This window comes from Motacilla alba, chromosome 1A, assembly GCF_015832195.1.
Source record: "Motacilla alba alba isolate MOTALB_02 chromosome 1A, Motacilla_alba_V1.0_pri, whole genome shotgun sequence".
NCBI classification, from domain to species: Eukaryota; Metazoa; Chordata; class Aves; order Passeriformes; family Motacillidae; genus Motacilla; species Motacilla alba.
Genome location: NC_052031.1, coordinates 66,168,843 through 66,196,353, shown reverse-complemented (window position 1 = coordinate 66,196,353; position 27,511 = coordinate 66,168,843). Strand labels below are relative to the sequence as shown.

The following is a 27,511-nucleotide window of genomic DNA, read 5'->3' as shown; positions in this document are numbered from 1 at the left end:
TCTTACTCTAGGCCACGTCAAAGTATGATGGCTCTGGAGGGCATCGTGAATGAGGCAAAGAACATCCCTGCTTACCTGCCCAACGTGCTGGCACTGAAAGAAGCCCTGCAGCGAGCTAGAGACTGGACAGCCAAAGTGGAGGCCATTCAGGTAGGGGTTACAGCAGGGTCTAGATTCTTCTGCTTGCACTCTTCTGTTTGGATGTGTCCTTTATTCCTAGCACCTCTCCTCACAAAGGTGGCCTGAAGAGAAGCCTTGCTATGGCTCTTAAATGTGCTTACCAGAGCTCGTGTACTTGATTTTCTTTTTGTGCATTTGTTTCCCCCTGGCTATCCAATTTCTCTTTTCCTTCCTTGTATGTATTTCAGAGCAGACATAAAAGCTAGCAAATTCATTATGATGTGGTGTTTGGTTTTGGAACTGTTCATCATGCTGTCTCTGAAAATATTTAGCTGCAGCAGAGGTTTTTAGTTTTAGCAGAGGTTTTTAGCTCTCAGGTTTTTAGTTTTGGATCTGCCTGTGGAAATTTTGTTTTTTATGGAAATCTGTTTTTTTTATTTTCTCCTTAAAATGTTGCAAAGTTTAATGGCAATGTTGGCCAGGATTTTCTGAAAGAGACGAATTAGTTCAGTAGCCTCCCCTTCTACTGGTCTACCCACATGACTTGGTCCTGAGTTCTGTGATATTTGTGGGTGCTGATCGCTGAACTAGAACTGCTTATCTTATACCAGATATTGTTGGGAGTTGAAATGAGAATCCCAATAGATTTCACAACAGCCCTTACACAACTCTTGCTGTTAAACAGACAGCATTTAGATAACTGTCTGGAAATGGGATGTTGTCTTATTCCCTAAGCCAGCTGGCCATACCAAAATGACTGTTAAAATAAAAGCTGTCTGAGAGAATTGTTTAAAATAACAGATTGAAACACTGCCCTCCTTTCCTTTCCTATGGAACTCTGTTTTAGGCAGTGACAAAGTAGTGTATGGCTTGAAATTAGGCTGGCAGCTGATCGAATGGTGGAATTGTTGGCTTAGAAAAATTTGTTTCACCCCAGAATGGGAGCAACTATGCATACCTGGAGCAGCTGGAGAGCTTGTCTGCCAAGGGCCGCCCCATCCCGGTGCGCCTCGATGCCCTGCCCCAGCTGGAGTCCCAGGTGGCTGCAGCTCGTGCCTGGAGGGAGCGCACAGGAAGGACCTTCCTCAAGAAGAATTCCAGCTACAGTCTTCTACAGGTGAGCAGCACGGACTTCCCTGTCAGACGAGCACACTTCTCTGTCAGAAATTGGTCATGATGGCCCTCGGTTGTCTGGAGGGAAGAGCTGGTTCAGTGACACTGGACTACAGTTCCTTTTCAGAATAGAATATAATTTCAGCTGTTCTTGGGTGAAAAGAATGAAAAAGGCAGAAAGTCTGTTTGCTTAGTCCTGTTTTATGTATAGATAACCTCATCTCTTACTTGTGAAAGAAGAGGGAAAGTAAAGTGTTTTTTTGGTCATGGAAGAAAGGTAGGCCTGAAATGGACACAGACCTGTCTCAAATTGATAAATTTTTTCACTTGCCTCACTATTTAAATGCTAAGAAAATAGATTATATATTTTATAAACCGTTCAACTATAAGAAAAAAATTAGTCAGCTACTGTTTATTTCACTTCAGGGAATGTAGTGACTATCCTTGTTTCAATAAAAATCCATCATGTGTTTGAAGATCTATCACATCTACCTGATAGACTTCCCTTTTGTAAGGAAAACAGTTCCAGTTCAGCTGCATTCTCGGAGGCTGTATTTTTCATTCTCTTATGTTGTTGTTAATTCTCTGAAGTTTGTCTTCACTCTTAGTGAGATGTCCAAATCCAGACAGAATCCACACTCTCTGACTTTCCCTAGTGCTGTGTGAAGTGCAGGAGTTACATCTTGTGTCTCAAAGGGGGTACTGATGTTTGATGTTTTCCAATGGGATTTTCCCTATTGCAACCATATCACACTCATTTTTGTTCACTTTGTGGTACATTCTAGATACAGCTTTTTCTCTCTGTTCTTCTGCTTAACTAGTTAGTTAATATGTTCTGGTTTTGCATTTTCCTAAATGTAGCAATTTGAGCTTTCCTATATTGAATTTAATTTGCTAGATTTTATATTTAAGTATGCATTCCAATTAGTCATGATGACTTCAAGCTTTATTCTTGTCCTTAAAAGTGCTTTTCAGCTTCTCATATTGATATTGAAAGGCTTATAGCATACTTTTAGGGGTTTTTCAGACACCAATTTGCTGATGTAAATGTGAAATAATTTTAAAGACTTGATTTATAGGGACCCCTGAAGGGAATGTTGAAATACGGATGTCTGTGGTGTTTTGGTTAGCTATATGTATGATAGTGTAATCTGAATAAATTCTGTAATTTAATCAGAAAACACAGTGGCTTTCAGTTGGACCTGCCATGTCACTGGTTGCTGATCACATTCCAGTTCCCTAACTGTGAGACACTTCTATCCTTATCTGTTTATTCTCTTTTTCCTATTAGTTGACAGGTATCCGAGGGGTTAGATTGCTGAGTAGTTCTTGTTCCCTGGTGCCACTTTTGTCCTTCCTTGATGAGATGTCCTCGGGCCTGACAGGATAAGTTTCCTTGGTGCTTCCAGGTTCTGAGCCCGCGGACTGATATCGGTGTTTATGGGAGCAGCAAGAACAGGCGGAAGAGGGCGAAGGAGTTGATGGAGAAGGAAAAGGAGAAAGATCTTGACTTGGAATCCCTGAGTGAACTGGAGGATGGGCTGGAGGAGGCCAGGGATGCTGCAGCTGTGGTAAGGAGCAGTGAGAGGTGGTGTCTCCTGCCTGCGTGGCCTTAAGTCATCTCTAATCTAGAAATTGCAGGGAAGAACTGATAAATGAACTTCACTGAAAGAGACCTCATAATGTGATGTTTGACACAAGAATGTAGTTCAACTTCTATTGCAGTGAAAGTAGAGGGAAGCAGAGTTCAAAGTGTAACTGCTGGTGTTTAATACCATCGAGTAGGTGTAAGACTTAGATGCTCTTGGGTTAGTATCTGTGGCTGCTCATCTAATATTAACATTTATTGAAATCCTGTGGAAATAATGAGGTGCAGCTCTGCCTTAACCAGGACCAACACATATTTGGTTAGGTCCGTTTTGTGATCAGCCTGCAAATGCTTGGTCATGGACGCTGGGCTGGAGGGAATGTTTTATTTGTTTCCTCTTTTTTGGAGGATACATCTCATGCTGCTTATCAGAATACTTTGCTGACATCTGGCTGCCCTTTCCCTGGTAACAAAGAATATATATGCAGGGTCATTAATATGGCTTATACACAATCTATTTTACCTGAATGGAAACATTAAGTGCAAGTTGCTTCAGGATTCATTGGTCACTCAGATGCTTCTGAAACAATGCTCAGCTCCATTGTCTCAGTAAACAGTTGAATGGAACAGATTCTGACTTCTTCTCTGGAGTCAAAACCTGTTCTTTTGGCGGCCTTATGACAGATTTAATTATGAACTTCAGCAACTTTGTAGATATTGAGAAGGTTATCTAAAGTTTACATAGCATCTCTACCAGAGGGACTCTAGGGAGCAATGAGCAACTGAGGAGGAGGTATCTTAGATAAAGTTTTAATTAGATCATGTAGTTCCTAAATTTTGGGCTAGGTTTAGATCTCTTGATCTGTTTGAGTTGGCTGGCTTTTTTTGCCTTTTCCTGTGTTGTTAATAAAATTAAATCTCTCTTAGCTGTGAAAGTCATGACACGTTTTTGTCCTTGCTGGGCAGGTGGCTGTGTTCAAGGAGCGGGAACAGAAGGAAATTGAAGCCATGCATGCTCTCAGGGCAGCCAACTTGGCCAAGATGACCATGGTGGACCGAATCGAAGAAGTCAAGTTCTGTATCTGCCGCAAGACAGCCAGCGGGTTCATGCTGCAGTGCGAGCTGTGCAAGGACTGGTTTCACAGCGGCTGCGTGCCCCTGCCCAAAACCAGCTCTCAGAAGAAGGGCTCCAGCTGGCAGGCCAAGGAGGTGAAGTTCCTGTGTCCCCTGTGCATGCGCTCCCGCCGGCCGCGCCTGGAGACCATCCTGTCCCTGCTGGTGTCCCTGCAGAAGCTGCCCGTGCGGCTGCCCGAGGGGGAGGCCCTGCAGTGCCTGACAGAGCGAGCCATGAGCTGGCAGGACCGCGCACGGCAGGCCCTGGCCACCGACGAGCTGTCCTCTGCCTTGGCCAAGCTCTCCGTGCTCAGCCAGCGCATGGTGGAGCAGGCAGCTCGCGAGAAAACGGAGAAGATCATCAGTGCAGAGCTCCAGAAGGCAGCAGCTAACCCCGACCTGCAGGTAGGGACGGGAAGATCTTGCTGTTCCATCTGCTTGCCCTAATTTAAGTGTGTGAAAATGCCTTGTTTTTCTTGGAGAAGCATGGGGGAGAGGGGAGGGCAGTGAAAAGATGACTACACATGGTAAAACTTCTTACTTAGCTCCGTGCTCTGCAGGTTTTGGCTGGCTTCTGTTTTGTGCATTGCTGCTCCAGGAAAAGGTTTGTTGCTCTGTACTCACTGTCAACAGCAACTGCTGAAGTTGCTCAGAATTTAATTATTTCTATACTGTTGACTTTGAAGTGTTGTTCTTTTTCAGTTTTTGATACAAAGACATATTCCAGTGTGTTTAAAAAAGATACAGATCATTATGCATTGTGTATGTAAGAAACATCAGGTCAGCTGTAACAGCTGGGTACGGGTCTCAAGATGTGTCAAACAGTTGCCACTTCGGTGTCCAAATTCCATTTTCCTCTTTACAGAATCCAGCCTCTCAGTATTTATAACTTCTCATGGATTGTCATTCAAAGGCGTTTGGTGTCTTGTTAGTAAATCTCAGCAAGGAATGTACTCGAACACTGATAATTCCATAGCCGACTTCTTACCTTGAGAGCGAGGTCAGGTCATGTTGTGGTGAAGAAGCTGTAATTTGTAGCACTGAAGAACAGTATCTAGACCTTTCCAGTCACTATTATTAAAAAACCAGATAATCAGAATCTAACCAAACCTTTTACTTGGATATTTCCCTACCTTTTCTTAACATCTTGCTGTAACTGGTCTCTTTTGTGATGTCCAGGCAGTTATCCTCAGGCCAAAAGAACCACTGTTTTCTTTGTTAATAACTCGTTAGGTTTTACAGATTTTTCCTGGAAATTTCATTGTTTCATTTCCATATTGCATTTTTTTAGGGACACTTGACAAGTTTTCAGCAGTCAGCCTTTAACAGAGTGATAGGGAGCGTGTCCTCATCCCCACGGCAGACTTTGGATTATGATGATGAAGAGACAGACTCTGATGAAGACATCAGGGAGACATATGGCTATGACATAAAGGTAAGTAATCCAGAGTGGTTTGTTTGCATGGAATGAATACAGAACACCTGGTTTTCATGAATCCATTTTTTTTTCAGAATATTCATTGTATCTTAAGCTGTCTGTGTATATTCAGTCCTAGCTCCTGTGGCAGAAGAGGAACTTCTTGATTTTTATCTGAATGTCCACATTCTCTAAACCATTGTGAAATTTTGTAATGTTTTTATGCAAAATTTCCAAAGTCTTTTACACCTTTTGAATTTCAAAAGGTGCCTTTTAATGCTGAGGAAAAAGATACACTTAAAAAGGGATTTGTATTTATTACACCCTGGAGGATGAAGGTTGTCTTTATGCCCCATTCAGAGATACCACGAGTCATAAATACATCTATATGAAGAGCTCTTGGAAAGTTTTTGCTGCAGCAAAAAGATTAGCCTTCAAAAACTGCATGCTGTGTAAGAAGTTTCCTGATGCCAGAGCTTTGTTCATATTTTCATACCTTTCTCTTCATTCAGCCCTTGTATAAAGGAAGTACATGTGTTCCATTTTGGAGTGTGGAATTTTTTGAGACAAGATGTCTGGATCGTGTTGTAAAATTAGTGTCTGGATTCAGTACAGAAATTGTAACTGCAGTTAAATTTCTGAAGTATTTTATCTAGAGAAGAACTTCCATGAGAAAAGGCAGTTGTGGAGAAAACCATGTGTTTTCAAGGTATTGAAATGTCCTTTTGAAATACGTAGAGACAAAGGCAATGCCGCAGTTTCTTCTTGAGCAGTGATAGTGTCATCTGTGCCTTTAAAGATGCTGTCTTAAGAGACATGTAAATTCTTCTAAGGCAGATATTCTGATTTATAGAGGGGCAGCACATTCTCCAGGTATGATGTGCTGTAATCTCCTATTTTTAAGTCTTTTGTTTCTCAGCAGCCTGATGCAAATATACAGATTGGTCTTACAGTCCCTCGTGAAATGCCAGCAAGAATACATTGCTGTTGGGTGCTACAGCTTTTAATTAATTTAGTTTTATATATAAAAGTAATTCCCAAAACTGTTCTTTGCATCAGGGGTCTTAATAAGGCATTTCTGAAGGATGTGGTATTTTCTGAGGCTGTGATAAAACAAGAAAGAAATATGGCTTGCCAGGATCTCAGGGTTTTTCAAGAGCATAATTTCATTTTTTTAATGATTCTACTTGTCATAATTTAGAAATCTCATATTTAAACCTTTTGATTTGGATGTTCATTGTAAAGAAGATGTTTAAGCAAAGCTGATAGAGAGCAGAAATGTGTTCTGTTAGGTCAACTAATATGATTGGAATGGAAGACCAAATTTTCAGGCAACCCATCAAATTCTTCAGGTATAAACTAGGAGACACAAGATTTTAAAAATACCCAAACCCAAAGTTGCTCAGAATTTAATTATTTCTCTGCTGTTGACTTTTAAGGGTTGGGGTTTTTTACAGTTTTTGATATATAGATGTATTCCAGTGTGTTTTAAAAAAGATGCAGATCATTATGCATCATATATGAATTTGCTCTTGCTGTGGACCCTGTAGAAATAATCCTGAATTCCTAAGGGTCTATAGACTGTATTTTGAAAACCACACTCTCTGGCTTCTCAAATGCACAGTTGTTACAGAAGTAGATATGAAAATATGATCTGTTTGATTACATTATGTGTCTCTTAATTAAAACATGGTCCTTGCCAGTAAATCTTCATTAGGAGTGCAGTAGCTAGATTTTTTTTGTAAGGTTTGTTCCAAGCAGACACATTCACTGGTCGAATCACCTGTAATTTGTTTTCATTTTTTGTCTTATATTTTTTCTCATTTCTTTGCACTGGTATTGCCTATGGCTGCTAATGATGATTTTTAAAAAAAAAATTAAAATTTACATGTTAGCCCTGAACTTCCTTCTATGTAGTACAAGATGCTCATAACAAGATATTGTTCAAGATATAAATTCTTTACTGTGTAGGGAGAAATAACTTCCTCTTTCTGAATATATTTATTTTACCTTTTCATCTGGACAATTTAGATTTGCATTTCCCACTTGTAGCTCTGTACAGAAATCATTAGTTTTTATATCACTTCCTTTTAAACATACAGCTGAAGGCCACACAGAGAGAGAGAGATGACCATTCTTAAACTCCTTTTTATGCCATGAAATGACAATGTCTTGCCCAATACCTTGAGCTGTTCAGTGTCTTCTTACTCAACACACTGAGCTGAGCCCAGGCCAGTGCCATCAGTACTCTGTTCATGGAAATATTCATGACAGCCCTCTTCTTTCAGTGTTTGGTGTAATTTAAACTGATTTAACACTGCCATGAAAGAACTGATTCCAGGGCAGTGTTTCATTTGCCATTATGTTGATATTTCTCCCTGTGCTGGTATGCCCTTTTTTTTTTTTTTCCATACCTCTAAAATCTTAAATAATTTCTTGCTGTAGTCACTGTAATTTAGTCAGCATACCCCTGCTTTATGGAAGAGAAAGTCTTCATGAGCTTGCAGTCAGACTTTTCAGGCAAAATAATAAATTATGTAGGCTAAGAAAAAGCCTCTCTTCATCATGTTTGCTTCTGAAGACCATGCTTTAAGGTGCTGAGTGAGGAAACTTGTCAAGTGTTTTTCATGCACTAGCTGTAAATAAACAGAGCTATCTCCATAGTTCCTGTGTTCATCCACCATTTGAGTAGGGATATAATTTTTACCTTTGATCTTGGTATCTCTGATGGAGTGCTTCAGAGGAGGGCTTTAGGAGCAGCAGACTGCTCAGTCTTAGTAGAATTTACTTTGAAGTAGGTATTTTCTGGATTCAGATGTTGCATGTTTTCTGTGTGTCTTTTTTTCAGGACAATGCCAGTGTGAAGTCTTCCAGCAGCTTGGAGCCCAATTTGTTTTGTGACGAGGAAATCCCCATTAAATCAGAGGAGGTGGTGACACACATGTGGACTGCTCCCTCGTTCTGTGCTGAACACGCTTATTCCTCTGCTTCTAAAAGCTGCTCTCAAGGTATTTGCTTTTGTATACATTGAGATAAAATTAAGTAGATAACTGGGATGAGCAGTCAGTGAGGAGTGGAGCTGCTCTGTTATCCTGTCAGCTGTACAGGATCTGTTGTCTGGAGGAATGTACAGCAGAGTTACATTGTAGTTAGTTTCCTGATATTTGATGTATAAACCTGTGCCAATGTGTTTTGATTGCTACTGTTTCCCACCTTAAAATGTTGTAAAAAATACGTAATTTCTTTTGGTTATGATCTCTTCCTTTTGTTTTTATATGGCTTTGCCTGGGGAGGTTTAGATTGGATATTAGGAAGAATTTGTTCACTGAAAGGCTGCTCGGGCATTGGAACAGGCTGCCTGGGGAAGTGGTGCAGTCATGTCCCTGGAAGTGTTCAAAAGACATGTGGGTGTGGCACTTGGTGACATGGTTTAGTGGTGGGCTTGGCACAGATTCGGTAATCTTGGAGGTCTTTTTCCAGCCTTAAGGATTCTGTGTCTTGGCTCCTGTCTGAAAGGTTCTAGCACTCCAAGGAAGCAGCCTCGGAAGAGCCCGCTGGTACCTCGCAGTTTGGAGCCCCCTGTGTTGGAGCTGTCACCTGGAGCAAAAGCTCAGCTGGAAGATCTGATGATGGTCGGAGATCTCCTGGAGGTATCTCTGGATGAAACTCAGCACATCTGGCGGATTTTACAGGCCACTCATCCACCCTCTGAGGACAGGTTTCTTCATGTCATGGAGGTAGGGAGCTCAAAGAAATACTCTGGTGTGGAACAAAAATCCCATCACATTCTGTTGGGGGATTTATATAAATATGATCTTGAATAGTTGAGTCCTCAGTTGCTTGTCATGTTTGGATTTCACCTGGAGAGAGTAGTAGATTACAGAGGACAACAGAATAAGTGATCCAGAAATTCAGTTCTTGATCACTAATGCCATAGCATTGTCCTCCACAGTTAACTATATTTAGAACAGTTTTCTCAAGAAGCTCCATATGCAAACCTTATTTTAGAAGGTAACAGGTTAAGGGAGGAAACACTCCTCTTGATTGTGCCTGGAAACTGAACTAATCTGCAAAAGAGTTACAAGAAACATTTAGGAAGATGAGAAGTTACACTTACCTTATATACCATGATACTTGTACGTTACTGAACTTTGTTACCGGGGAAAACTTGTTTTGATAATGCAGACAATAAGATTCATATTCTTCCTCAGAATAACAGACTTAGCAATTTTTTATTGGTGCACTGTGAAGATGTCCTGATTGCTTCGCTGAGCTGCCAGCGGATCAGGCAGGTTTATCTGCTGAATCTGAGGTCTAGTCAGAATCACTTTGCTGCACTGATGCAGAGGGCAGGCAACGTGTGCTGGAAGAGCAGCCTCTTTAGAAGCTTCAACTCAAGCTGCTGGCTTAAGAGGCAGAGTGGAACCCCTTCTTTACCATCTATCAGCTGCAGTTAGGGGTCAGTTTGACCATATGGATTATATGATGGCTTGTTGGGTTACTGAGCTGTACAGGAAGAACATAAGATGCTGGTTCTTTCTTGGCTTTTTGGTGGTGTACAGCAATACGAGATGGAAGGTTGCATGCTGTGAACAGTGAGGTTAGGTGAACACATTTATTGCTGTCTCATTTTCTGTGTGCCTTCAGTGAGTTCAAGTGTTGCCAGTCTGCATCAGTTGAAGTGTGGAGCATAAAACTGCCCCTGCCTCCCAAGTTCTGCTGCTTTACCACCTTTCAGCCCGAGTACTGCATAAGCTTAATGTTCTTTCAGTGTAATGGTTTTGGCAGGGAGTTGATTGAAAAGCAGTCTGAATGCCAGCAAACAGCAATTTATAAATAATATGTCAGACTGTTATTAATAGTTGAGCAAAGCTTTTTTCCAGGGGAGTGGGGTGAGGAGTGTCGAGTGTGTGTGTGTTACATTTTCTGGTTACCCTTTATGAATACTTGCTTGACCAGAGCTGCTCATTTTAAATTGAATATATTCTATGCCTGTTTACATACAAAATAAGTAGACTTCTGTGAAATAATCTGGAGAGGATTTGGTTTTGGGTGGAGTAGCTATATTAAGTAATGTACAGCAAACAGGCTCTTTTCTGGTTTATAGTATGTTCTTAATCTATTAATAATTAAAGTATATAGCTGCATTGACTGAAATCAAGTCAGTCCCATTTGTACGAAGGACTGCACAAGTGAATCTTTCAGGTATAAATGGGACTTGTCACTGTGAATGCTACCTGCAGGGACAGAGCTGGCCAGTTTTAAGCCCCACTTGTGACCTGAATCTGTTATTTAAGAGCTCTTGATGACACCAGGATATTTACAATGTCTGCCAGTTTGGAAGCCATTCAAATAATGGATGTTGCTTTCTCTTCTTGCTTGAGTTGATGATACATTTTAAGAATTCACCAATTACTCTTTCCTAATCTCCAAAACAGCAGTTGCTTTCTCTCAAAAATAATTACAGGCAAGACTGACCTCGGATGAAAAATAAGCAAGAGCATCTAACAAACGATTAATCTTCTCAACTTCTATTAAAAAACAATGTGAGAAGGGAGTTGTAATTATTGCTTATTTTGCCTTCTTACCCTTGCTGATAGTTTACTTTTTCCACTGGGTATTTTTGGCTGATTGTATTTTGACACAGTTGATAACGCTTAGGAATTTTTTACAGCATGGTGAAAATGAAGTTAAGTGCTTTTTTTTTTGTTTAGAATTTGTAACGATATGTTGTTGATTAGATTTCTTCATGCCATATCAGGGTAAAAGTAGAGGTAAGTACGTTTGTCAGACCTCAGGTTTGAAGGAAATTTGTCTTTGAGTAATATGTGTATCTTTTTCTGTGAAGGATGACAGCATGGATGAAAAACCACTGAAAATGAGAGGGAGGGACTCTTCTGAGAGGAAGCGGAAACGAAAACTGGAGAGAGCAGAGCAGTTCTTTGGAGATATGAAGCAAAAATCTAAAGAGCTGAAAAAACTGGAAAAACCCAAGAAGAAGAAGCTAAAACTCACTATAGATAAGACAAAGGAGCTGAACAAGCTGGCAAAGAAACTGGCTAAGGAAGAGGAGCGGAAGAAGAAGCGAGAGAAGGCAGTTGTGGCAAAGGTAGAACTGGCGAAGGAGAGCACAGAGAAAAAAAGAGAGAAGAAGATTCTTGATATTCCTTCCAAGTATGACTGGTCAGGAGCAGAAGAGTCGGACGATGAGAATGCTGTGTGTGCTGCTCAGAACTGCCAAAGGCCCTGCAAGGACAAAGTGAGTTGCCCCTTAGTTCTGGCACAGGCGATTGTGTGTGCTAAGTCAGAGCCCCTGTGCCAGGTCATACTGAAGCTGAGTAGCACGAGAAACCAAAGTGGTGTGGTTAGAAATGAGAGATGATTGAGTAGTACTTGGTAGGTACATGGATGTAGCAGATTAAACTCTAGGGCTTCCTTATTCACTTAGGTACTTCAAAAGAGAAGATGGAAAATTGGAATCTGGGAAAAGGTGCTCTGTTTTGGTTGGGGAGTTAAACTTCTTCAAGCTGTGTAATTTTCTCTTGACTGTGTCCAACATGCATAGGCTGATTCAAAGGATTAATTCTTTGATTCAGAAAGAAATGTTCCTAGCTTTACTGTGTTCCTGAGCAGGAGTGGGGTGTGTGATGTTCCTAAATGAAATAGATTTTCTGTGTTTCTTGCATGCACTCTGAGCAGTGATGTTGCAGGCCAGGTGATCTACAGACTTCAGTGGTTCATTTTGCTTGTTGGAGATAAATAATCAGTTATTTTAGACCCGATTGGATTACTACAAAAGAAACTTGATCTGCCTCTCTCTGTGGTACTGCCTGTCATGATTGTCAGATTTTAACAGACTGATGATCAAAAATGCTTTTAAAATGTTTTTTCTGTGCTTTTCTGCTTTCAACAGGACAATGCCATACTTGTCAATAAATGGCAGATACAGGAATGTAATGACTGAAGCTGCAGCTGTTGGTATCCATTACTAATCACTTGGGAAAATTTGTTCAGGAGTAGTTGGCTACAAACTATAATAACATCTGTATGATGATAATGTTCCTTCATTTTAAATAGGTTGCCACTACTGTTCTTTTTCTGATACAGTTTTACATTCCCCTGGAAGCAGAAAGCAGAACTACAGCAGTAACAATTTTTATAGTTGTACCAGTGGAAGCCATTAAAATGGAGAATCTGTGTTTCTTACCCTGCAAATCGGAGTTTGTGCCCACTGTAACATCTACTTTTATTCAAAGAATTACAGAAATCAAATCAGTAATCTTTTTTCCTTCCTACGTTCTAACTGATTTTTTGTCTTTTCCAAATTGTTCAGCTCCAAGTTTGTATTGTAGCTTAAATGTTCTTAACACTTAGGACTTATATTTACAAAACTGCTGTTTGATAATGCAGTCTAAGAGGGTGTGTTTGGAGACTCTCACCTATGCTGAAGTAACCATCCCTGAGCATTTTCAATGTGTTTTAGCACCCCTCCTTTCATCTGAGGAGAGCTGAATCATCTTCCTCAGGAGTAGTAGAGTGTTCTTGTGTTGTTGCAGTGTAAGGATGCAAGAGGGGCAAGGTTTGTTGGAAGAGTTATTTTCCATTAAACTGAAGTAGCTTGTTTAAACAAGCTCCACAGGGGCATGATTTTTGCCCCAGAGCTTTTATATTCTTGGTAGCTCCTGTAGGTTTAACAGAAGGTATTTCCTTCCTAGAAACTGTGCCTGTGTGTCCTTCCTTGTAACAGGCTGTGTGTTGCTGTCTTGCAGGTGGACTGGGTGCAGTGTGACGGGGGCTGCGATGAGTGGTTCCATCAGGTGTGTGTTGGGGTCTCCCCGGAGATGGCCGAGAACGAGGATTACATCTGTATAAACTGTGCAAAGAAACCCCTGCAGGGAGCCAGCAGCCCTGCCCACGCCTCACCTCCTCCCTTCTTGCTGAGCTACAAACTACCAATGGAAGATCTCAAGGAGACCAGTTAGCAACTGCTCCACGCCCAGAACTTGTTGGGAAATGGACCGCTGGAACCCTTCGGAACAGGAGGGGTTTGAGGCTGATGCAGCTCCTGAGCTTCTCTTCCAAGGATGTACAGACGTGCAGCGGAGTTGGGCCGTCGGGTTCCGCTGCCTTCCTTCCTGCAGCGAGTGCCAGGGCACAGAGGCAGCCACTCAGCTATGCAGACACTGCCTGATGAGCAGCTCCAGCCAGTGCTTTCTGACCCGAGTGTTTCCATCTTTGAGTGTGGCTGTTGCTCTCAAGGACTGAGCAAACTCGAGGCTGTTAGACACTTGAGGGTGTTAGGAGTACATGTTGGCAGTGGAGCTGGCCTGGAGCTGGTGGGCATAGGCTGGAGCTCTTAGACCTACCTGGTTATCCTGAGGAGGTGACTTTGGAAGTTATCTTTCACCTCTCCATGCCAACCCAGTGTGTAGAGCAATGTCTTGGGAGAATGAAATTGCCTCCATATCCAGGCAGCTAACACTACACTGTAAGGGCGGGAGCAAGTGGATGAATTTCTTTTAATTTCTCTTTTGTAGCTAAAGGGCAGAGGAGCTCATAATGGCAAAAAGCAGCAAAAGTTCTGTTTACCAAAAAAGAAACCCAACTCTACTCCACTAGGCAAATTTTTTTCCCTCCGTGGGAAACAACTGATCTTCCTGTCCTGAGGAGGGCCAGAAATCATTGATAATGTCTAGCTAGACCAGAACTTGGGAAGAGCAGAGTGCTTCCCTTTCCACAGGGATGCTCTCTCCTGTTCTAGGCTTTGCTTAGAGTTCTGCACTCCTGCACATTAAAGTTGTGTGAAGCAGGATGGAGCTGGCAAGGAGGTACAGCACCCAGGGCACAGCTTCTGAGATCTGTACCCGGGGATGGGAAGGAAAGAAGACAGCCCACTTACCTCAGAGGTTACACTGACACGTGCTTCTGTGAAAAGTTTCACTCACAACTTTCCAGTATCACCAGGCTACAGGCATGGCCTCCTGTGATACCAGCAAGCAGTCTGCAGATCCTGTTCACAGTGCAAACCCCTCCCTGCTGGCTTTGCTGGATGTGTACCAGTGTACAATCAGCAACAGTTCTTGTTCAAGTTGCCCCTGGCTTTGCCGGAGGACCAGAGGGCTCGGGGTCATCCTGGGTGACAGTTGTTTTAGTAAATCCATTTTTAAAGAAGGACTTGTTTTTACTTTTTTCTAAATGTCTCAGACTACTGACTTGTTCTATAAATAGATTATTTTTCTTTGATTTTTTTATACTTACCACTGTTAACCAGCAGCACAGACAGAGGTTCACAAAGCAAAAACCTGCCCGTGGGCTTGGGTTTTTTTACTCCATTCCTTCCTTGTAGTACAAGGAATTAGCAGTTACCTTCCCCATTCTAGCTTGACCAGCTGCCTGTGTTTAAATAGGTAAATACATTTCATGTGCTACCTTTGTATTTGGGTTTGTTCCTATTAGTGGGGCATCTGGGCCTTAATGACTCCAGTGGATGCTGGCCTTGTGTATGTGAATGTCTGAAGTCAGCCCCTGGGCTGTCTTGTCCCCCTCTCCACTCGCTCCCTGTTGTTTCCATTCTTCTGCAGTTCTAGGAGTGTTGTAAGTAGTGTCCAGTCTTACTAGGAGCTGGATTGGGATTTAAAGAAATATTAACAAAAACAAAGGTGTGCTGTCTTGACTGTTCTGTGTCCCTTCTCTTGTTCTCTGATATTTGGAAGTTTATTTATTTGGCAGAATTATCCATCCAAAAAAAAAAACAACCAACTCAGCTCAGGTAGACAGAACTTTATTGTTTTCTTCTATGTGTGCCTGCTACCTGGGAAGAGGGAAGTGTGCAAAAGGAAAAGAAATAAGATGGAGCACAGAAGATCCAGAGTCTTGGGAGCTCTGAGTGCAAATTGGACACAGACTTGTAATTCCTGCTCCCTAAAGACTTACTGTGATGTTAAAAGCAAAAGCAAGCTGTGGTTAAGCATGTGGCTGAGCGGGCACCCTAGCAAATTTAAGAGTATTATTTGTTTACTTATTTATGAAGGAGTCTATGCTTTAGATAGACATACCCTCTTTTTGCCTCCAATTACTTTTTTTTTTTTTTCTTCTCAATGTACACTTAGTTTTGGTAAACTGATTTAAAGAGTTGTTCCTTTTCCTTCAAGCTTTAACTGACGGTACTGCATAAATGTTTCCCCATATGGAGTGGACAAACTATCTGTCACAGATGTTTAATCGTTCCAGAAGTAGACTAGTACAAGATTTCTTAAAAAGAATCCCAGTGTTCTGTATTCTTTCCTGACTCCTAGAATTTGTGACACAGCAGGGGAAACATGGTTAGCATCTCCTGTTAGCCTCTGAGCATATCCTCGTGACCATTCCTGCGTTCTCTGTTGCGATGAAGTCGTTGTATGTAATTGCCACCAACTGGAAAAGAGATCTTTGAGTAAACCTGCCTTGCATGTTGCTGTCTCTCTGTGTAGAAGGTGTGGAGAGTGTTGACAGAAGCACTAGTTACAGCAAGATGGAAACAAACAGCTCGACAATGCAGCTGTGCTCACTCTGCTCGTAACAAGCACAGGAAAGAGCAAACAACAGAAAGAAATGTGCAAGTCATATGCAGAAGTCACATTTTTAGTAGCTGTTTCTCATGTAGCCACATGGAGAGCCTCTGTTCCACTGTTGGAAGGAGGCTGCCACACTTTTTTCTGGTCACAGATGTCTCGTCTGCTTTTGGGTAAGGTGTTCATAAACTGAAGACCATTATTAGCTTTACATCTTATTGTTTTAAGCTTGTTTTTTAAGAGCGTAATTCCTATCAAAGGATTGCTGATAGTATGAACTTATGAATAAATGTTAACTTTTGGAAAAACCTGTAGTTTAGTAGTTGAAAAACCCGAAGCTGTAGCTGTGGTGTTGTCTCCAGATTGTAGGGGTTTGGATTTTTATAAAAGCATACGCAGAGAAGCTGGCCGAAGCCAAGACAAAAATGTTCTTGCGGATCTGCTGCAGCTGTGGGAAAAACTCTCTCATGCTTTGGGGACAAGATCTCAGTGCACAAAAAATATTAGCTCGTGTATCTAGCAAGGTGCTTGTCTTAATGCTGTAGTCTACAAAGGCTACTTGCCACTGCTGCTGTTATTTCTTTTCATGTGTCTGACACAAAAGGTCAAAGAAATTACCTGAGCTGTTGTGAGGAGCTGAAAATGGCCAGGGCTTGAATTGTATAGCTTGTACAAACTATGTGTTTTCAGGTTTTTCTTGTGAAAAACAGGGCCTGGAATTTGGCAGCTTTGCTTGCAGAGAGATAAATGTCACTGCTGACCTTCAGTACCATTGCCTTTAGGATTTATGCTTTTGACAGATCTCTAGCTGAATGCTTGTGCAGCCTGGACCACTGGTAATGAAAACTTAAGAGTCTTCAGCAACTTAATACTGTTGATATTGTGGGAATTATCTGAAGGGATTGGAACACAGCAGAAGGTAACAGGCAGTTGTCTGTTACATCAGCCACACTGTGAAACTTGCATTGATCTTTTCAGTTTTTAGAATACTATAGTAATTTAGGTTGGAGGTCATCTGGATCAACCTCCTGACCAGAGCAGTGGCAACTTTAAAAGCAGGTGAAACTTTTCAGGGTTGTGTCCAGTAAAATTTTGAGTACTTCCAGGGATGAGCATTCAATGACTTGTCTGAGTTCCCATTTGGTTTTGTAGCATCTTCAGTGCAAAATCCACTTGCTGTAATGTGCCTGTTGCCAGAGTCTGGCGCTGTATTTTCTCTGATCATCCATTAGGTAGTTGGAGACTGCAGGTCCTGCAGCCTTGGTTTCCAAGCTGAGCAAATCCAGCTCAGCCTCCCTTGAGCCATGGCATGAGCTGCAGCCTTCTGACAGTCTTGGTGGTCCTTGTTGCAGTTTGCTCAATGTACTGAGGAGCCCAAAACTGGATGTGTTACTCTAGGTGCAGCTTAAAAGTGTTGAATACAAGGGGAAAATTACTTCATTTGGCCTGCTGCTCATACTTCTGCTGTGCTGCCTCCTACAAGACTGTCCTGTTTAGCTCCAGATACTGCTGACTGCTTTTCATTCTGCTACTATTAGCCCCAGGTCTTCTGGTGTACGATTTCTCAGATGCAGGACTTAAACTTCCCATCAGCACATCACTTCAGCCAGGAAAGACCCAAATGAATGGGAGTTCCCTCCTCCCTTGTTTTGGGCTCTGCTGCTCCAGTCCTCTGCCAGCATTGTCTGATGTCATCTGAGTGTGCTCTATACCACTACCAAGGTGGGTGAGAAGAAACACCTGAGGTACTGCACTTGCAGCTGTCTCCAGGATTGTCAATTGGTGACTGCTGAAGCCTGGCTATTGAAGTCCAAGCCGTTTTTTGCTGCCATTGTAGGTTGTCCATCCACTCCCCCTGAGTGTGTTTTTGCTGTAAGTCAGGGTAAACACCCACTGCTCTCCCCTTGTCCAGAGCTGATCACAGAAGGCAGCCAGATTGGGCTGAGATTATAGTGGTGACTGTTCCCAGTATCCCTCATGGGTGTGGATGTTGGTTTGAGGAGGGTTGGTTCCATCACTTCATGGAATGGGCATCGTGCACAGAGGGTTCATCACAGTCAAGAAAGTGATCTTCCTATTTTTCTTAGGGTTCAGACATTTTCCTAGGGGTGGAAAAAGTTCCTTAATATCACTCCTGAAATGACTGTTAAAATGCTGTAGGAAGTTGAGTGCTGTGCTCTGCTAAAAGCAGTGTTTGAGGCTCGCTCCAGTTCGATGCAGAGGGAAAGCAGGGAACTCCTTCACATCCTCTCCAGCTGTGGCCACTGTGTTTGGTCAGCCTGCCTGAACCAAACAGGAGCTCTGCTTGGAGCACCAAGGCAGTGGGGAGGTGCAACAAATCCAGCCCTTACCAGCATTCCAGCCAGGCTGGCTTTGGGAGGGTGATAAATGTGTGGGGCAGCTGGAAACTGCACAGCAGGACAGGGAGAGCATTGAGCTTTGGGTAGTGGCATGGCTCTGCACAAGTGAGTGTTAAGTTGTAGGTAAAGGAGATGAAAGTAGCAAGGATTTATTGAAAAATATTTGTAAGGAGCTGTGCTCTGAATGGCTTTGAAACAAAACCTCTGCTGCAGTGAATAGTTTTAATGTGAGGTGGGGTGTTGTGTCTCACTTGGCAGCTTTTCAGAGGTCAGGTTTTGGTAGTTTATCCCCCCCCATGCTCCCCCCAAAAAGGCATTTAAAGCCAAGTGCCAGAGGGAGCTGCTGGGGGTGTTCATATCCGAGGAGAGCAGCCACCTCTGCACACAAGTCCTGGCATGGTGGTGGGTGTCTCTGGCCAGCCTGGCCTCTGCTCTTCGTGGGTGGGTGACGGGCCAGCAGAAGGAAGGGCTGCATCCTCTGCAGGTCCGTGCTCGGCTCAGCCCCGAGCCACGGGCGTGGCTGCTGCTCCCAGGGAAGGAGGCGCTGGCGGCTGCTGTGCTGTGGCAGTAGCAGTGGAGCCCACACAAACCCATGCTTTGAATCTGAGAAACAGCTCAGGCTTTAGTGGGATGGGCAATGAGTACCACATTGTTTACTTCTGTCAGCCAGTGATTTAACTTTTCACTTCAAACAGCTGGAAACGTAGTTCATCGAGACACTGCCAGTGTGTTGGTAGTGCTGCATCCCATTATTTCCTTTCCCAGTAGCCTCTTAGGCAGGAGAGAGATGCTTTAGCTTTGCCCAGAAACATTCCTGGGAGAGCCAGCGGCTGCTGAGAATGGTGGAGAAGTGGAATCACTGGCAGCACCCTGACTGATGCTGAAGGAGCAGCCCCAGATGAGAGCGGTGATGCTGCTGCCCTCACCTGCTGCCAGAAGGGGAGGCTCCACCGGTGTAACCCATTCCCAGGTTTGTATCCCACTGGTAAGGTTTGAACACAGCCCAGTTTCTCACTTTCTGGGCCTTACCCCCGACCATGGCACTGGTTTCCTCTGGCTTCTGCTACAAATAGTCTTGGAATGGTCAGGCTCTGGGATTTAGGGCAGTTACAGAGTACCCAAAGCTGAATAAATAAATAATGGAAGAGTGCAGAGCCACAGGAAAAGTGTTCATAACTTAACAGGATTTTTTTTTCTTGCTGAGTAATGTGATTCTAGGAAGCTGATGGGTCAGATTCCTGTTTGGAGCAGAAAGTGGGCATGACCTTTGTGTAACTCCTGTTTACAGAGTGTGCAGAGAGTGCTGCTGGACAAGCAACACTTGAGATTTCTGCAAAAAGGAGCTCACTTTGCTTTGCCCTAAGCAGCAGCTGTTCATGTCCTTGTTTCTCAGCTCTGGTGATCTCAGAGAACCATGATTGTTTCTTGTGCTTTTTGCTTTCATCCCCCAGGGCCTTTCCATTACACCCTGGGCAGTCCCCGTTCTCAGGGAAGTGAGACCAAAAGAAATCAGCACAAACTCCCTTTGCAGACTTCTATTTTGCTCCTCCCAGACTGCTTTTCCTTTGCAGCAGGGGAGGTCTCACCTCCCACCCTCTTAGGGCTGCCTTGGTCCCTCCACAGGAGCTGTGTGGCTGCAGGCTGTCCATTGGCATCACCAGGACCAGATGTGGGCAGCAATAAAACAGCTGTTTCCTGGTTTGCTTGTGTGAATCCACAGCTTCTGTTCTAGCCCTAGGGGGTATGCAGCTCAAACCTCGTAGTAGGAACCTTTCAAGGTAAATCAGAATATCAAAGACCAGTCTCCTTTTTCCTCTAGATCCCAGTTATGGTGAACACCAAAACTAAAACTTCATTGGCTCCACATGTTTTCAATTAATTCCCCCATCGGAACATATCACCATGTCTTTTTTTTATTTTTTTCTTTTTTTTCCTATTTCCTTCCCTGATCACCATGAAAGCTTTGTATTTGGGCTGTGACAGACTTAATGAAACCCCTTTCTCAGCACTTGTCAGATGGTTGGCAAGCAGTGCCTGGCCCTCTGCGTTAGCTTGCAGGGATCAGGAACGAAGTGTCCTTGTCAAAAAGCTGTGATGCTGTGAGCCTCTCTGGCTGAAGGGAAGTAATTAATGTTCATGGTGGGAACACTTGTGTTTGGGTATTTCTCCATGTGACCTCTTGATCTGATCACCCCCCCGAGCATCACTGTTTGAATTCATGGTGGCAAAAGGGTGACTTGGAATTTGATGGTCAAAAATGGCAAAGAGTGAAGCTCATGAGCCCTTTTGTTCCCTCAAAAGGGCTTTCAAGCCACCTTCTCCTTTTAGTGTGGGTGCAGCGAGTCAGCCCAACCAGACCAAATCCGTGTGCCTCTGCTAAAGCCTCTGTCCCTCGTGCCTGGGCACCCCTTCCCTGCTTCCCTGCTCCACTGCCACTCCTCCTCTTGGCTGGAAGGCTCAGCTTTCTGCAGCCAGCAGCTGCATCTCTTTTGAAGCTGAACTTTTTCATCTCTGGCACTCATCAACAGAAAAATAAGATTGCCTTAAGCTATCAAAACCAGCAGATTACTTTTTTATTTTTTAAATTTTTCTTTTTCTTTGAGGAAAAATGAATAAGCCTGAAAGAGACCTGGTGCTGTGTGTTGCAACTGACTACCAGAACAGGAATGACTTGTAGGCAGGGGATCAGCCATGGTGTGAAGGTTTGTGGTTCTTGCTGCAGGCAGAATTCCATCCACCTGGGAAGCTGAGTGAAGGCTCTAGGTCGTGCTCATGTTATGTCTCAGGGCCCCAGCAGGCACAGAGCCGGCGCAGGGGATGAGTGCTGGGCAGTGCAGCCCCTTTTCCCTGCCTGCAGGGACCTCGGCAGGGCAGGTTAGAGGAGAAGCCTTGCAGCACAGCTACCTCTGCTTCCTCCTCCACTGGTGACCAGAGGTGCAAAACAAGAGACAAACTGCTGCTGCTGAGCAGTGGCCAGGAGCTGGTGGCTCTCACTCAGTCCTTGTGCTCAGACAAGGGCTGTGGTGTTTTTAGAGAGAACATCTTCTGGCAGTGCAAGGTTTTTTTAAAAAATCTGCTGTAATTCTGATTTTTGGAAGCTGAAAAAACTGAACTCAAATTTTATTTCTTTTTGACCATTTTTTGAATGCCCAAGTTTTCACTTTGTCAACTTTTGCTTAGAAAACTTGGTTTTTGAGAAATTTCTGAAGACCTCTCACTCTGTCAGCCAATGACTAGCTGAGTGTTGGATTGCTCCCTGAATGGAAACTTTGTGTTCTGGGTAGTTACCAGCCCAGTAGTCGTGAATTACCAAGTATCCTTTTTTTCCTTTACTTTTTAGAGTGTTCAAGTAAGTATGAATAGATGCTCTGAGATCACTGCCCAAATCTTGCTTGTTTAAAAGCAGATTATGGGCTTTCTCTCAGGAACCAGTAAAGTACAGCCCTGTCTAACCTCTGAGAAGAGCTTTTCCTTTTTCCTGCCAGAACATCCCCCTTGCAGACAGAAAGGATGCAGGGACATGCAAATCCCTGCCCTGTCAGTGGCTTTGATGCTGTTCTTCCTGCAGGCAGGTGCTTTCAGACTGACATCTTCACCTCAAAGGGGTAGGAAGTGCAGAGCCTAAGGAAAGACCATAAGTGGTTCCAGTATACAGCTCCCTTTCTATCCCTCAGTCGACCCTGTCCCTAATCAATCTGCTCATCCTGTGCCTCTCACACCACTGCTGGAATTGTGATTTCCTTTGGGAAATGGTTCTTGATATGAAAACGCCCTCCACTTGTTTCCTTGGCTGCAACTTCAAACTGGTGAGTTTTAAATTCTTGATGCAACCATCAACTTCCACATCAGGAAGCCCATGACTAGATTCTGGAAGAGCAGTGACTTCTGCCCTCTCCCTAAAATGTGTTCAGGCTCTGTTCCCACCGTTCCTCTGCAAGGGTTTGTTCAGGTTGCTGGTAAAGTGGGAATAGAAAAGAGGCCTGAGAACTGGTGGTACCTGATGGAGTTGAGGGGAAAGTAGAAGGAGATGCTAAAAAAAATGAAGTCTTCAGGCTCAGGAGTCTTTGCTTGCTACTCAGCTCCTGCTTATAGTACATTGTGTTTTATTTTTTTATAAATACACATACAGATATCTATACTTATGTGCTTCTCAGGACACAACCTTGCAGTGCTTTCATTTTGCCTGTAAAGAAATTAGGAAACTTTTTAATTCTGAGCAGAAAAGCCCCTTTCCTTGCTCACGTGTGCAAAGGGCCAGTGTTTAATGGGGACAGAGTACTAGGCAGTCAAAGCAGAGGTGAGATGCACATCTGCCTGCTGCGCTCCTGCTGCACTGTGACTGTGCATGCAGAACTGTGTGTTCCTGCTTTAGTCCTGGGGTTGGTGCTCCTGACAGCCAAGTGCACCCCCAAGGAGCACCTGCTGCTTTCACCCTGCTCTGGGGGAAACTGCTGGCACTGGGCACAGCCAGGGGAGTGGTGACAGGAATCTGCAGCTCTGCTGCTGCTGGGAATTCCTGTAGCACCCAGAGCATGTCTAGGGGCACTGTTCTTTTGTCTCCTCCTCTGCCCTGGTCATAGAGAGGGACAAACCAGCACACTGTCACCCACACACCAAGCACTGTAAGCACTGCCCCTGGCTCCTGCCCGCAGAGGAGCAGGGGCTGTGGCAGTGACATCCCCAGGAGCAGGTTTTCCAGCACTCTGAGCAGGCCCGCCCACGCTCTGAGCAGTCCCTGAGCTCTGGCTCATGCAGAAATGTCACCTGTGTATCTCCAGAGCACAGTGTCCACACAGACGATCTCCCACACAAACCTGGGCACAGAAGTGAGGCCTCTGCTGCTCTGCAGCTGTCCTGTGAGGACAGGGTTCTCCCAGCCCAGGATTCTGGTTCTTCAAGCCATTTTTGGAAGCAGTTATTCACTAGGGAGGCTGTCTCTGGTTTGAAAGCCTGCTGCAGGATCTTCTGTCATGCAGGAACTGCAGGCCTGGATTTTTGCTTCTGCGACTGTAGTTTCAAAATGTGTGTGCCTATCTGGGACAGAGTTTGGTGGCTCCAGCAGGAGTCAATCCTTTGTGCTTACATTGGGTTCTTTCTCTGCTGAGCAGTTCCTGTAACGTGCCAGCCAGTGTCAGCCTCTAATTATCCTCCTTCTGTGCATATTTGTGACCATTTTGCTCACTACAGCTATGGTTGCTTTAAGCTAAACAACATTTTTCAGGCTGAACAGGCCAGTAGCAGGGTGGTTATCAGATGGAGGAAATGCATTGTGTTTGCTCTGGCCTTTGGTTCCCAGATGATAAAATGGCCAATGGTGTTCCTGGAAGTGGCTCACAAGATTGCACTGCCTCAACACACGTGGAGGCAGTTTGTCCTGAGGACAGACGACAGGCAGTTTGTCCTGAGTGACAGAGGAGCAGAGGGGGCCACGGATGCTCTCAGTGCTCAGCAAAGGCCAGATGTGGCTGATGGTTTTCCGTGTTGGGAATGTGAAGCAGCAGCAGTTGTGCCCAGGCCACTCTCCTGAAAAGACTTTGGTGGTTTGGGCCATAATTCATTTTAAAGTAGCTGCTGCTTGCACAGCAGTAAGAGGTTGTGCTTGTCTCCCTGTAAACATTTCCCTCTCCTCTTTTCTCCTCCTCATTCCTCTCAGTAGGTGCTTTTTGAAACCCTTCTCTTTTTAGGTTTGAACTACCTTTCCAGGTGGCTGGGGGTGGTTTGGTGCTTTGGAGGAGAGAAATCCAACACTTCCAACACAATCCCTGCCCAGCTGGACACAAATGTGAAGCAAGACCAGAGCTGGGAGTAGGTTCTGTAGTTGTTACCAGAGCATGAAGTGTCAGCAGTCCTGGGGTGGGCTGAGGCCAGTTCTCATGCACATCTGTCCCAGACAAAGTCAAAGGACCATTTTATCTCTAGAGGCTTTTGTTCCACTTTTGCTTTCTTTGGGCTGTAAGCACTTCCCTGCTAGCACAGCCACAGCTGCTGCTGGAAGACTGGGATCAAGCTGCAGGCAGAAATCTTGGCAAATGTTCTAAGGTAAAGACAAAGATAGGAGCGAAACGCAGCATGGATCCATAGCCTTTAGGATTTTCCAGCTCTTTTCCTGCCTGAGGTGTAAGGCACTCTGACAGTGACCCCCCTGGTCCAGAGCTCTCGCTCTTCTCCAAAATGGGTGTTGGGGAGATGTGTTTAAGCCAGCTGTGCCCCAGCTGCACAGCTGGCACAGCTGCTCAGTGCTTGGCAGCTTGCCTGCATCTGGAGGCTGCTGCAGGACCTGCTCCGGAGCCTTTGCTCCAGCAGGGACTGTCCCCATAAGCGGTGGGTGACAGCCAGCCTGGGATGGGGCTGGGGGGAGTTTGGCTGCTGCCATCACCAGCCCTGTGCTCAGAGGAGTTTACTGAGCAGGCAGCCTCTCACTTCACACCCTTTCCAGGGGATGCCACCCACGGAGTACCACCTGGTGCCATCCGGGGGGTTGGCATGAGAGGGATGCTGTGGGACAGGTGCCAGCATCAGTGCTGCCACTTGCCAACACTTGTGGCACTGGAAGGTGCTCTGCAGCTGCCCGGGGGGGTTCAGCTTGCATGATTCCAGGTGGCACACACTGCTTCAACAGCTCTTACCTGGCGTTCTCCTTCTTCATATGTGTGTGTGTATCTATCCAAATAATTTAAAATGTTGTTATCTTGGTAGATCTCTGGATGAAGTTGTTTTCCTGTTACTACAGCATGTATATTACCTAGGTTTGTTCCTTTTTAATATATTTTTTTTAAAGATCTTTAAAAAAAGTTTTTTTTTAAAGATTTTTCCCATTTCTCTTATTTGTTTCTTGCAGACCTGTTTGGTAAAGCTTTGTTTCTGACTGTCCCTATTCTTCCCCTTGCCTCGGTTACAATTACACTCAAAATCTTAGAGACTGAGTTTTCGTCCTTAGCATTTTTCCCTTTAAATTTTTCATTGCATTTAATGGGTCAGTTCAAGTCCCTCTCAATTTCTTTGCCTTCTACCATTTCAAAAATATGTATTGAAAGTATATTTTATTTTCTGTAGTCTTAACTGATCCTTTATGGCATTGTTGGTTTTTTCTCTATTTTCTGTAAGAAAAATTAAAAAAAAAAAAATCAGTCTTTCAAGTAACATCTCCCAGAACCATATGGAGTTTTTCTTAGTTCACTCCAGAATATGTGTAAAGTGATGCTTTACTTTAAATATGCTTTGCTCGGGATTTTCCAGCTTGCTTTTGCACTTGTAGATTTAACATCTCCCCTCGCTGCTTATGTTTACAGTGAACATTTGTTTTCATTTTCGGGTTATTGTTGTGTTCAACAGTCTTATCACACGGGGTGCAAGTCAAATAGTCTGTAATTGATTGCACATTTTCCTATCATAGTCTATTAGCTCCTGCCAATTAACTCGTTGTCTTGTTGATAGGATTATTGCTATCTCTGTGCTGCAGTAATTGTGCTTACTGAGGGATATTCCTGCAGCGGTGCTGATGAATGCAATCATTTGAAATTGGAAATATAGTTTGAAAATCTAGAGAAATATTTCCTTAATCTCTCTCCTTACACCAGTCTGTTGCACAAGGGAAGATTATTTGTCTTTACTGTTGTTTTTAATCCCTGCATTCTTACCCTATTTAACAGCTGCACTTTGAGATGGTTTCTGCACCAAACGGGATATTTTCTGTTTCTCACCATATTGCATAATTTCTCTTCTGGAAGAGAACCTCTTCCCTGGTTTTCAAGAATCACTGATTTGAGGAGTGGAGATGTTTTATTTGGACCACCGTGTTCAATTGCTGCAGAAGAGGAGCAGCTCTGTGTGGATTTGCCTGTTTCCTTTCCAAACAATATTCTGTGGTAATGGCCACGGGTACCATGTTTAATTAACCATGCTCAATGTGAGGAAAAGGTATTTAAATTTATTTTAAATCTGAATTTTTCATCAAATGACATTAGTTGTTACATTGTGAGATGATATTCATCTTCTCTGTCTTGCTTTTTCCTGGACCTTTGTTGTCACCCTCTTTTCAACCAAGGCATCTGTTCCTGAAATGAGGAGTTGTTGCACATTCAATCTCTCCTTGGTTGTCTTAACTCCTTACCTCTCCCTGCCTCTCTTCCACTTCTTCCATTTCTGTTTCTCCTGCAGGAAGTCTGGTGCTGTGAGGATTTACCACAGATTCATGTGGTGAAGCCACAGTGCTTGCTGGTTCTTTCCCATTGCTCTCCTTCTACCTTCTCAGACTGCCTGTACACATTTTGCTCCCCTTTACACACCTCACACAAGGACACTGACCCCAGAAGCATTATTTTCTTCCCTGTTCTCTCTTGCCTCAGACATTTATCAACAGATGTAATAAAAATATTTCAAAACCTTGCCTCATGTACATCCCTGGACCATCAAAGTTGTAACATAACCACCATGAATAATATCCTGTTCTGTTTGCCTCTTTCATGGCCTCTAAACAACGTCACCATTCCCTGCTGTAATCCCCAGACCTTCTGGAGCAAGAACCGCTCATTTCACAGCCCAGTGCCGGGTGTGCGGAACGGGCTGCTCGTCTCCTTGCTATGAAACTTTTCATCTTCTGCTTGATTGTCTGTTCCCATCGCAGTTTCCACAGTGGTGTCCTGGGCTGGGGCAGCGCTGCTTCTGGAAAAGACCAGCGGCAAAGATCCCCGTGCGTGAGGGAGGAGAGTTTGCAACCTGCCGGATTTCTGAATGGGGCTGTTTTGGGCTCTTGGTAAGAAGCAGCAGAGCGCTTAGCTGAGTTTATTTCCAGCTTTTCTGCCTGCCACTGCTCCTGGCCACAGCACAGTCCTGGGAGCTGCGGTCAGGCTGCCATGCAGGACCTTGCCCTGTGCCCGTGACCTCCCCGCCAAGGAGCAGCGACGGGAGGCAACTCACCGGGAATTCACCTTTTGTCTCTTACCTCTTCCCCAGCAGGTCTCGACTGCCTCGGGCAGCGCTGCGGAGGCACCTGCGAGCGGTGAGCTCCCCTTTCCCGGGGCACAGAGCCGGGCAGGGAGGCGGAGCGGAGCGGGAGCCCGGCCCGGGACGGAGCCCGGCGGGGGCAGCGGGAGCCGCGCTCAGGGCGGGGGCAACGAGCCCCTTCGCACCGGCCGTGAAATCAGTCATGTGTAGGTTTTTGTCCGGCCCTGGGGGGGTGGGGGAAGGAATGTGGGTTGGGCGAAGTCTAGGATTACACCACCGCTGAATTTTTTTCTTTCCACACTTTAAA

The 27,511-nt window shown here is 44.2% G+C and overlaps 2 protein-coding genes and 1 long non-coding RNA gene across 5 annotated transcripts in view; 2 read left to right on the top strand and 1 right to left on the bottom strand.

The window, feature by feature from the left end:
* Positions 1 to 19,910, top strand: part of KDM5A (lysine demethylase 5A) — a 54,877-nt gene extending 34,967 nt beyond the window's left edge. For 2 of the 3 annotated variants that reach the window (XM_038153026.1, XM_038153027.1), the window contains exons 20-28: positions 12 to 150; positions 1,058 to 1,237; positions 2,643 to 2,804; positions 3,788 to 4,339; positions 5,226 to 5,369; positions 8,200 to 8,359; positions 8,868 to 9,088; positions 11,200 to 11,610; positions 13,121 to 13,333. In XM_038153026.1, the coding sequence (XP_038008954.1) occupies positions 12 to 150; positions 1,058 to 1,237; positions 2,643 to 2,804; positions 3,788 to 4,339; positions 5,226 to 5,369; positions 8,200 to 8,359; positions 8,868 to 9,088; positions 11,200 to 11,610; positions 13,121 to 13,333 (2,182 nt within the window). Of the gene's footprint in view, positions 1 to 11; positions 151 to 1,057; positions 1,238 to 2,642; positions 2,805 to 3,787; positions 4,340 to 5,225; positions 5,370 to 8,199; positions 8,360 to 8,867; positions 9,089 to 11,199; positions 11,611 to 13,120 lie in introns of all 3 variants that reach the window. The other variant, XM_038153025.1, reaches the window with a different exon arrangement.
* Positions 19,911 to 21,065: 1,155 nt separating this feature from the next.
* Positions 21,066 to 27,344, bottom strand: LOC119707709. Its single transcript, XR_005258820.1, has 3 exons — positions 27,203 to 27,344; positions 26,769 to 26,922; positions 21,066 to 26,315 (listed from the first exon to the last, which is right to left on the bottom strand). It is a non-coding gene; the product is annotated as an uncharacterized LOC119707709 (long non-coding RNA).
* The window catches only part of SLC6A13 (solute carrier family 6 member 13), a 31,930-nt gene continuing 31,693 nt past the window's right edge, over positions 27,275 to 27,511 (top strand). The window contains exon 1 of the mRNA XM_038153032.1: positions 27,275 to 27,410. The gene's annotated coding sequence lies outside the window, so the exon portion shown is untranslated. The remainder of the gene's footprint in view (positions 27,411 to 27,511) is intronic.